Here is an 11,647-nt window from a genome sequence, read left to right as displayed (position 1 = left end):
ATAGATAGATAGATAGATAGATAGATAGATAGAGTCCTATCTATCTATCTATCTATCTATCTATCTATCTATCTATCTATCTACCCCTTCACTAGGAAGGACTCTATCTATCTATCTTTCTACTAGATTGATAGTCCAAGTGAAGGGGGAGGCATAGATAGATAGATGGATAGACAGACAGACAAACAGATAGATAGATAGATAGATAGATAGATAGATAGATAGATAGATAGATAGATAGATAGATAGATAGATAGATAGTGTCCATCCTAGTGAAGGGGGTGGTGGTGGGCATAGATAGACAGACAGGCAGGCAGCTTATTATAGAATATAAGAGGAGAATTGGACGAGACGAGAATTGGAGCCGCCATAAGGCCTACAGTATGTCCGAGATTCGCTGGTCAAAATCCTCGTTACTCCATCTGAGCTTGATTTTGGTCAATATTAATAAGTGACGCCTGCTAGTGTCTGACCATTAAGTTACAATTTCAACTTTGACAACATGTGTTCATTTATTTAAAAAATGTTTAGTTTAGTGTTTTTTGTTCAAATTTCTTGATAGGATTGGTTTTGGACATTTGGTTGAACATGGCTCTGGGTTGAGGATCCCAAAAATGTTTTAACTTATGTCACAATGTGAGGTAAATCTGGCGCGGTGCATGAACGCCATCTGGATCCGACTGAAAAATGAGTGGTGTGTAGTAGATCATTGATACACGTTCTAATACTGCGTGTGTGTGTGTGTTAGATTAATTTAACAAAATTTGCCAGTTTCTAAACACCGCGCGGGGATATGCCACCGCGCATGCGTTGAAATGACGTTCTGAATAGTTTAAATACAGACGAATGTAATCGATTGCGAAGTTTAAGGCACATACTTGGAGATCTTTTCAAAATCTCAAACCAGATTGTGGTTATTATTTTTGATAAAAATTAGGAAACTCTTTTTTTACACTACACTCTTTTAAGTGCTAGTGTTACCACCGTGCTTGCTGCTGTAGTTCAACTCAAGTTGAGCGTTTGATTATATTGTATTGTTGATGTATATTGTGTATGTCTATTATTTCTTTGTTGTTTTTTGATAGGTTTATGATGATGAAGAAACGGTTTGGTGAAAAATGGGGGCGTTATTTTTTTCGTTGTAGCCCGGATAGCTCAGTCGGTAGAGCATCAGACTTTTAATCTGAGGGTCCAGGGTTCAAGTCCCTGTTCGGGCGGTACATTTTTTCATTGTTTTTACTAACGAAAAATGTATGTGGTTGACTGATATGTGGTCGTTTGACTTTCAACAATTTAATTTGGGTTTGCATTCAAAATCATATCCATTTATTTTTTGAATCCGTTATGAAACCATTTTTGACCAGAAAATGACATAATGGCATCCCTAAATGCATTATTATCCACATCGATGATTTTATTTTTGGCACAGTATTTGCACTTTGACACTTGATTTGAAAAATAATTGTCTGAAATTAAAATATACTCAAACTATTAAATACATTTTATTGATGCATTTTAAACTGTACAAAATGTAAATATTCAACAGCCTAGAAAACTGAAAACGAAAGAAAATGGAAAATGCACAGCTGCAGTTGGTAGATAGGTAAGGTCACAGAAGCATTTCACAGGCCAATTATTACAAACACACAGGCTAAGGTCAAGGGTCATGCACAATTTGCACCTTGAACAATCTCTATGCAAGCACGATGTATGCAAGCAGTGTGAGATATAAGAAATGGTGTCAGTTGATGTGAAACAAAATGTACACTTTTGCCATTTGATGCATTGATGGTCTATGAACGAGATCCAACATCTTTGCAGTAGCACACACAAATTACACAAAAGTTTGTCAACTTCCTTTTAGCAGTTATGGGTTTGAGGATGGAAGATGCCGCTGTCAATCACCCAAAAAGTGCCATGCACTTTTTGGGCAACTTCAGTGCCAAAAACAAGCCGGTCCTGAGGTATCTGGAATATATATAATGCTTATCCTAGTATAGACAGATATATACAACTTCCTTTAAAACTGCATGTTTATAAAAACAAATCTGATTTGCCCACTGCCTTTGTGTCATCATTTGGATCTGAAAAATGATAAAGTGCATTCTTGTTTGATATTGTGCAAATAATACAACTTAAATAGCATGCGTTATTTTTACAGTGCCATGCTTGAATGATCTTCAGTGGTTTTCCCCCCTCACAGATATCTGGGATTGACAATAAAATCTAATTTTGCAAAGCGTTAAAGTTCATAATGGCACATTGCATATTATAAATATTTCTTCATCCTATCAAAACTATTCAAATTAGCTCAGAAATTCTAAGCACAAATTTCTTGCATCAACACCGACCTGTACTTTTTGACGAGAACAGAAATGCAAAGTGCAATCCTACATGACAGTTTTACTCAGTGGTCTCATAGGGAGGCCAAATAGACTTTCCTATTCACGATATCATGGCAAAACAAAATTACAGAATCAGTTTTGCACCTTCTATCAAGTGGATCAATATGTAAGATGTATGAAGCATTTAATATTTTGATGATGTACCAAGAAGCTCAAACCATTGTAATGCATTTGACATTTTGATAATGATTTGGCATAATGATTAAGCTGGGCATCTCGAGTTCTATCCAGGAGTGAATAATTATGACTTTTGTGATGATCAGTGTCCAAAAGAAAACGGATGGTGTGAGTCTCTCTTGTGTACTTCATCGACGATATCTGTTAAGTCACCTAGAAAAAACAAAACACTGAAATAAATATCAGGAATCCAGCACAGATCAATGCTGCTTCCAAATGCGCCACACAAGAAGGGTTGCCAGGTCTGCGCAACTAAACTAGCCCAATGACCAATCAAAATGAGCCCAGATCATATTTCAACCAAATAAACCCGAAGGAAAAAAAATCAACCATGGCATAGGCCTGGAAACCCTGCAGTTTGAAAAAAGTCCTGAAAGGGTAGCCAAAACATTTAGATCGCCCCCTGGTGGCTGGTTGCAGTATATGAAACAAAAAGGGACGTGAGCCAAAAAAAAAAAAATCCAAATGACATTTGAAATTTCTTTTCCCAAAAGTCATTTTAGAAAGTTCTTATCACACTGACGTATGTTCAAGTATTTGTTTTTCTAATAAGTTTGGTTTTAGCTAATTATGTGATGTTATAAAAGGGCATCATCACCAGTGGAATTCTTTCAGGAGTAAAGAGATAAGGTTTAACTAATTTTCCATAACTGATTTTTTTGTTTTGCATTGACGATTGTTAGCTGTTTAAAAAGTTCAGGGGGGTGTGCTTGCAACTAAGTCTGCGGGAGTATGTTAAAAGACCTTGATACCATGGCTCAACCGCCCGATCACTACTACGCATACTTTGGCTCCAAAAGATGTCATCAGACCATTTCTGTGACATTTTGGCTTCATTTTTGTACGGTTTACAGTCTATGGTTATACCTTATGGATGTGTGGCGGTAGATCATCCTCAGCCCCCTCCTCGGGCACTGGGTCGTGATGTCGGCCTATTTGATTCTCCTCAGACCAGCCGCCCATAGGCATTCGAGGTGTCCTCTGGACTCGAAAGCTTCCAGAAACAGGATCTGCGGGAGACATAAAATGTCGCTCATGTAAAGAATATGGAGGGGTCGTGTTTTCGTTCTTGTGATCTGCGAACAGTTATTTCTACTACCTGAGGTTCCGTCAACACGTCGCTGGCTGCCGCTGTGATGTGCTGCCCCCTGCTGGTGTGAGCTAGTGGCACTAGGGAAAGTGCTGGAACGGGGAAAGTTGCGAGCAGCTTCCATGTCTTCATTGACACTCTCACTGCTCTCGTCACTCTCCTGCCTGTGCCAGGTGTGTCGAGACAGCTCACCTCGCGATTGCTGCTTATGCATCTACATACACATTCGATATAGTTACTAATCTTCAGGTGCAGACTTACAGACTGACATTTTTCAACAGAACCAGATAAAACATCACAAACGCTATTGGTTGATTTGGATGGATTAGTAAAGGAAATGCAGATAACAATGGTGATTGTACATAGTGGAAAAAAGCTGCTGCTAAATTCTATAATAGATTTTTGTTGCTTTACTTCATGAATGTAGAGAGCATGGATGCTCATCTCGGTGGAGGCGTATTCTGATAGGATCATACTGGTTAGCTGGCCTTCCCAGGCACTGCTGCCAGAGCTGATGGTTCGAGCGTCAGTGCTAGACAAGGACAAAACAAGAGTTAAGAGGGAGAACAAATGAACGATATAATGATAGTCAAATAATATTTACACAGGCGGAGACAATTTAAAAATGATTCCAGCTATACAGATAAATATATTGCCATTCAAAAGTTTGGAAAAGGTAAAACAAATATATGTTTTTGATAAAAATAAAAAAACAGTTATATTATGAAATATTATTACAATTTATTATATTTTAAAATGTTATTTATTCCCGGTAAAGCTGAGTTTTAGGCATCAATACAGCATCATTGTTACGTGATCCTTCATGAATCATTATAAAATGCTGATTTGGTGCTCAGAAACATTCTTATTATTGTCAACAAACAGCTTAATATTTTTATGGAAACCATGACGCATTGTTTTTCAGTATTATTTGATGTATAGAAAGTTCAAAAGAGCAGCATTTATTTGAAATAGAGTATTCTTAATAAAATGAAATAGAGTAGATCTTTTGTGGCATTAAACATGTATTTACTGCTACTTTTTACTTTTAATAACGCCCTTGCTGAATAAAATAATGAATGTATTTTTTTTTAACTTACTGACCCCAAACTTTTCAACAATAGCATATACAGATCACCAATTCTGAAGTTGTAAATATGTGGTTGTCATTATGTTTTGTCTAAATTGCTATTTTAAAAAAGTATGTGATTTTGTTTTTATCTAAATTTTATTTTGAACATAAAGCGCATTCCGCACAACAAAATGTCTAGTGTGCCGTTCAGAAAAATCAATTTAAAACTAGATTTAAGTTTAGAAAAACATCATTAAAACTGATAAAGTATATAATTATTATTATTAATAATAATATTTTATAACAACACATGACTATTAGTATATTATATAGGGTATGTGAATGATTATATTACACTGTTATTGAATGATTACCCAGAGCCTGTCATTGCTCGCCCAGTCGCCGCAGGATGGTCCTGTCGTGCCGGTCTGGCGGATGGGTAGCTGCCTCGGAGGTGTAGACTCGCGCTGACAGGAGAGAGGGATCGGAGGGCGGAGGCTCCTTCACTCACTCCAATGGACACAGGATTGATGGAGCCCTCTCGACCCAGATGCAGCGAGGCCAGGGAAGGGGGTCCTATGAGGAGATTTGCAATAAGACTGCGAGGCTGAAATGAAAGCAGAACCAAAATTAGACCTTAGAAAAAGAATCTATCCAATTATTTGTGTAATCATATTATATTTGAACTTAAAAGTGGGTTTTCTAATTGGTCCATTTTTAAATTAAAGATAATATTTGCAATTAGAAATCATCATATTAAATGTAATAATCTGATAGATGTTGGCAGTCCAGTCATACCTCTGAATCAGACTGTAGTGAATGGGATGAGGCAAAGATAGGATTCTCTGCTATGATTCCCTGCTGTCCTCCGACGGCCTCGCGGTGCACCTTCTCTTTCAGAAGGCTGATGAAATGTGTGCTCTCCCGAGGGGGCTGCCAGTGTGGATTTGTGATCGCGAAGTGCATGAGTGACAATTCTGTCTTCCCGTCTTCTGCCTGCTGATAGATGGAGGCCTCTGTTTTCCCAGCAGACATCCACTATAGTGGACCGAAAACAACATCAGAGTCAGCAATAAAGAGAGAACTAGGATGATACGTCTATCTACTAAAAAAAGTACAATAATGAAACAAAGTGGAATTGAAATATATGCGTCACTTACTGCAGGATGACCATGTTGACGGACATCCATCTGTGCAAAAGAGCAAGTATCACCCACACCGACCACATCCACAGTAAAGTTTCGGAAGAAATCTATGATCTCCAGAGATTTGCGGCGCAAGCAGAAAATGAGAATGAAGGGAGTGATGACAGGACTCAAAAGCTCCTCAAGAATAAACACCTACAAGAACAAGAGATCAATCAAATGAAAATCAATTTTCTAACTGCATGCTACTGATTGAATTGTGAATAGAATCGTTTCATTTTTAGATTTTTAATCAAAATGTCAAAACTCAATCTTCTGGTGCAAGAAGCCTCTGACTTCTTCAATGATTTAGTCTGCTTAAAGCTTTCTTACAATTGACAGCAAGTACGTATGATTCCAATCAACAACTTATAGATAGAAGTCAAATTCCCGCCCAACATTTTCTTTACGTTTCAAATCACAGTACAAAAAAGAAAACTGTTACTACTTCTGTTTCATTGCAACTTTAAAACAGGGAGAAGGGGAGCAGATGCTTGCGTTAGACATGTTTTTTTATTTCAGTTTCAATACTTTTACTTTCAAATTGAACCATTTGAGTTTAATTTTTCCAACTCTATGACTGTCTTGTTTTTCAGCTTATCCATGTTAAATTAAATCGGTAGCCATTTTATCTGTAAGTGAATATTTTAGGGCTGTCAACGTTAGTGCTAACTGAGGTTATTTTTTTCATTTGATTAATTATTTAACTGCTTGATTATTGTGTATCACATGCAGAAGGGGACTAAACAAAACTCCCAAAATGTCACTTGCACTATTTAAATGGCATTATTGCCACCATAATCATGTCTTGATTTTGTAATGTGTAGTATGTTATGTATCAAAAACAAAAATGAATTTTTTGGACCATTTTAGTTTAGTTATAAACTGTAATTATGTTTCTCCAAATTCAATTTTTATTTCAGTTAACGAAAACGTTATCATCTGGTTTTCATTAAAGGGTTAGTTCACCCAAAAATGAAAATTCTGTCAGTATTTACTCACCCTCATGTTGTTCCAACCCCGTAAGACCTTCGTTCATCTTCGGAACATGAATTAAGATATTTTTGATGAAATCTGAGAACTGAATCACTCCTCCATACTAGTCCATAGGCTGAAACTTGCTGGCTTCAAAAAGTTATTAAAGACATCGTTAAAATAATCCAAGTGACTACAGTGGCTCAATCTTAAGTTTATCAAATGATAAGAATACTTTTTGTGCGAAAAACAACAACAAAAACAACGACTTTATTTCAACTATTCATTTACTTCTCTCTCTCTACCTCGAGTCTGGTTACTAGTGTAATGGCGTAAGCTTCTGTTATTGTATGTCAGATTCCCATAGAGAAGGAAGTAAATAGTTGAAATAAAGTCGCTATTTTTGTTTGTTTTTGCGTACAAAAAGTATTCTCGTCGCTTGATAAACGTAAGATTGAGCCACTGTAGTCACTTGGACTATTTTAACGATGTCTTTAATAACTTTGAGGCCGGCAAGTTTCAATCCCTCAAGAAGCCTATGGACTAGTATGGAGGAGATATCAAAAATATCTTAATTTCTGTTGCGAAGATGAACGAAGGTCTTACGGGGTTGGAACAACATGAGGGTGAGTAATTAATGACAGAATTTTCATTTTTGGGTGAACTATTCCTTTAACAATAATAGCACACTGGTGTTGGGTACAAATAGAAGAATTTCTTTAACTGCTGCATGACTTACAGCCTTGTACTGAAAGAGCTGTGCGAACTCGTCTCTGGTCTCATAGCGGTGGGCGTTTCCCTGCCAATGATCAGGCATGTAGTGAATCTGTGCCAGGATTACTTTAAGCAGCTGCTCTGGACAGAACACCATATGCTTGTCTGGGATAAATGACCTGGGGCAGAAAAAGGAGGAAAGAATGAGCACAAAACTCTTCGCTGTAAAATACTATGTTTTCCTCTCTTTGCGCACCTGCAGACTGTGATGCCGACCCCAAGTAATGTGATACTGCTGAGCACGTGCTCCACAGCCAATACATCTTCATCATAAATAGTCAAAGCAATCAAAACCGCAAGTATGGAGCCAGCAAAGAATGCCACGTTCTTGGCCACCACCGTCAGTAAAGGTGACATGAAGCAGTTCATGTACTTCGAGGAGGCCTTGTAGCCCTTGCTGAGGCGTGACATCAGCTCATGGTCTAGTTCATTGAAGTGTCTGAGGTAAAAACGGCCATACAGAGACCAACATCGAGCACCCAGGCTTCCCGGCTCACGCTTAATCACCTCAGTGTAGCTGAAGAACGCGTAGAGAATCTGCCAAATCAGGATCACTGGACACAAGAGAAGGTTGGCGATTCCAATCCACAAGATCCGTGAGCTCAAACGATCTGCTAGCTCTAAACGGTTCCCTCCACGTTTGTACTCTGACTTCAAACTCCACTCGTTTTCAAAAAGGGATCCAGGGCCCCAGAAGAAAATCAACTCAAAGTTATACTTGAGGCCACGGGTGTAAAAAACGGTGTCGCCCAGCAGAGGCAAGCGAAAGCGCACAGGAAGAAGCGACTTATTGACCATAGCAACCATGTAGTTTTTGAAACGCAGTATGCGATGGTAGATGTCAAGCTCTGTCAGTTCTTTTTTGTGGATGCAAATCTGGTGCTCCTTCTGGATCTCAACAATCCTTGCCTGCACCTCCTGCCAGGTAAAATAAGGAAGGTCCGCCTACCAAAAGAAGAGGGCTGATTAAACATTTAAATAATAGAATTTCATCAGTTCCTTTGGTACGTTTTCTCTAAAAATTATCAGCAATTTAAGTGGCTTACTGGCATCAAGAACTCATAAAGTAAAGTAAATGTGCTATTGTGAGTTAGCAGATATCTCACCGTGGACATTTTTAGGGCATTAATGTAAAACGATCTGATCTCCCAGTAGCAACAGATGTTGTAGAAGAACTTGACGAGACGGTGGAGCCAAAAGACCCCTGATATGATAAGGATGAATATGACCGGAACACTGTCACGGATCCTAAAACATACGTTAACAAAGGACGGTTTGATTTATGATGGATTATACTGATACAGTTAGCAAGAAGCAATAACATTACCGCCACATCAGTGACATTTAATATATAAAATATACCGAGCACTGCACTCGTCCACTGGTAGAAACGCATCGGGCAGCGTAACCTTTGAGGAATCAGTGTGATTAACAAACTTGTTGGCAAAAAGGATGTCATAGTCCACACAGTTAGCCAGGAACACTGTGAATGCCACCACAAACACCAGTTGCCTAGAATAATAAAATATTACATGACAATTCAGAAGGGTAAATTAATGTTCAGTCCTATCACTTAACACAAAAAATGTCATGTTTAATAAATGAATTGATACTTACACAAGCTCAAATATTTCACCCAGCAGCATACAAGTAAATCCATTCTTCTGGTGTAGATTATAGACTTATTAAATGTTAAGAAAAATATCAGACATGTTGACTGTAATTACAAATTTTAGGTCAATCTACTTGATCTAACATTTGAAAATCTATTTAACCCATAAACAAGCAATTCATTTCTGTGTGCAAAGGATATTCTCTGGAAGAACAGGTCTAGATTTTCAATGTGGTGCCACGGAGCTGCAAAAAACAAATGTATTTACAAATTTACAAAACACAGGGAGACTTCATTAAGACTTCTATTCATTAAGACTTCCATTCATCTTCAGAACACAAATGAAGATATTTTTAGAGAGATTTCTGTCCCTCCATTGACAGCCTATGCAACTACCACTTTCAAGCCCCAAAAAGGTAGTAAAGACATAATTTAAGTAATCCATGTGACACCAGTGGTTTAATGCGTTGTGGTGCTCTCATGAATGCATGTTGAAGATTAATATGTTGTAAATAATGAGTAAAAACAATTTTTAAAAATAATGCACTCGCGTTATAAATTTATATTATACATCTGTCATTTGTTATATTACAAATGTAATATATTGTAAACAAAAGATTTTTTTTATTTAAATCACAATTTACATTTATTCATTAAGCTGACGCTTTTATACAAAGCGACTTGCAATTGCTATATATTTCAGAGTTTGCACGCCTCTGGAGCAACTAGGGGTTAAGTGTCTTGCTCAGGGACACATTGGTGTCTCACAGTGTATTCGAACCCGGGTCTCTCACACCAAAGGCATGCGTCTTATCCACTGCGCCATCACCACCCACAATTTATTTAGTTTATTAGTTGACCACTCCACTCCACCCTACCACGCCATCGTGGCTCCCTGGAAATCCACAGACACCATTTTGAAAACCCCTTGTTTAAAGCAAGGTTGCCAAAAGAATAAAAGCATATGATTCTGTCATACAAAAGACACGCTATGCGGCACTATTGCTTTATTTAAAATGTGGATCTTACATTTGGATCCCTCTGGAACATGCACCAGTAGATTCTCTTCTCCGGGAGGGGAGTCGCTGTAGGACGCCTCCAGGCGCTGGTACTCTGTATCAAAGTGGGCCATCCCGCTGTCAGACTCCGAATCTCCTGTCACACACTATCCCTTCTAGTGCCCCTGGATTAAAAGAATACTTGTTATAAGCAACCCACTTGGGTATGACACAAAACATGATAGAATAATTGTGGTCTAGCTTGTCTTTTCAGGTCATTCAAGTATATATAAACGTGACAAGCTGTTATTAAAAAACTACCCAGCCCACAAAAACATCATTGCACAACAGCAGTGGGCCCACACTCATAATATGTTTCATGGTATAATAAACCAATAAAGTAACACACTCACCCAAAGATATTAGGTTTAAAATGAAATCACTGGATTTTGTTCCCATTATGTGAGCAGTTTTAAAACAAGTGCTGGACTAGTTTGACTTTGTCAAATATGCCAACCTCTCAGAAACAAACAATGCTATCTGAAGGAACGTCTCTGACTTTAAATATTAAATATTAAATATTTAAAATATTTATCATAATCACGGGTTATCATAAGATCAACTCTTACCTTGTACCTCCCTCCATTTCATTTATTAAATCAAAAGGATCTACGGCACCAATTCTGCTCTTCCTATAGATGAAAGCGCAAAAACATAAACACATTCAGTCCATTCTTGTCATAGGCACAAAACAGAGAACAGTCGCATAGTCTCATTTAGAAGGCTTAACGTATATATTATCCTTAAATGACTTTTAATACTTTATTTAATAACCAATATGTGTTATTTTCCTTGACAGGAGGCAACCAGCTATTATGTCAACAGAAGCCTGAGGAAAATATGAGATGCGCGTCACATTGAGAAACACATGCTACCTGCTATGCAGCAACAAAAGACGATTCGTTATTCAAAAATATTATTAGGATGAAATCTTACCTCATTCGAATGTGAGCAGCGCTGATTTATGATTCGCCCTCTGCTATAAATGCCAAGTTGTCTTTTGTTTCCCAATTTGAAGCATTTTTGGTTTCGTTTCTTGACGCACGGTATAGAGGCCGCGTCCACTGTGTGACACATTTGCTGTCCAATCAGAAGCAGGTTTTCGGTGTAAACGAGCCAATGGCATTAGGAGGCGGGTGTTCTTTTAGAAAATACAACAAACAACATCCACCCCAATAACACAGAAGAAAAACACAGAAATAATTCAGTACCTGCATATTTAAATTACACTGAGTGTTAAACAGTAAAAAGTGATTCTTCATAGTTAGCTGTATTTTACAGGACAACAAATTAAGCATTT

The 11,647-nt window shown here is 37.8% G+C and overlaps 1 protein-coding gene and 1 non-coding gene across 2 annotated transcripts; one reads left to right on the top strand and one right to left on the bottom strand.

The window, feature by feature from the left end:
* Positions 1 to 1,144: 1,144 nt before the first annotated feature.
* On the top strand, positions 1,145 to 1,217 carry trnak-uuu (transfer RNA lysine (anticodon UUU)). Its single transcript has one exon. It is a non-coding gene; the product is annotated as a tRNA-Lys (tRNA).
* A 261-nt stretch (positions 1,218 to 1,478) lies between these two features.
* On the bottom strand, positions 1,479 to 11,437 carry atg9a (ATG9 autophagy related 9 homolog A (S. cerevisiae)). The gene is made up of 16 exons (XM_089133840.1): positions 11,284 to 11,437; positions 10,917 to 10,979; positions 10,319 to 10,472; positions 9,492 to 9,534; positions 9,295 to 9,360; positions 9,040 to 9,189; positions 8,784 to 8,925; positions 7,874 to 8,622; positions 7,643 to 7,796; positions 5,905 to 6,084; positions 5,543 to 5,782; positions 5,119 to 5,351; positions 4,087 to 4,204; positions 3,682 to 3,886; positions 3,450 to 3,592; positions 1,479 to 2,735 (listed from the first exon to the last, which is right to left on the bottom strand). Exons 3-16 carry the CDS (start codon positions 10,419 to 10,421, stop codon positions 2,727 to 2,729), a joined length of 2,535 nt encoding a protein of 844 aa, XP_088989966.1. The 5' UTR covers positions 10,422 to 10,472; positions 10,917 to 10,979; positions 11,284 to 11,437; the 3' UTR covers positions 1,479 to 2,726.
* Positions 11,438 to 11,647: the final 210 nt, after the last annotated feature.

The sequence above is a fragment of the Pimephales promelas genome, chromosome 8, assembly GCF_988280905.1.
Source record: "Pimephales promelas chromosome 8, fPimPro1.hap1.1, whole genome shotgun sequence".
NCBI lineage: Eukaryota > Metazoa > Chordata > Actinopteri > Cypriniformes > Leuciscidae > Pimephales > Pimephales promelas.
This window is presented reverse-complemented; position numbering and strand designations above follow the sequence as displayed.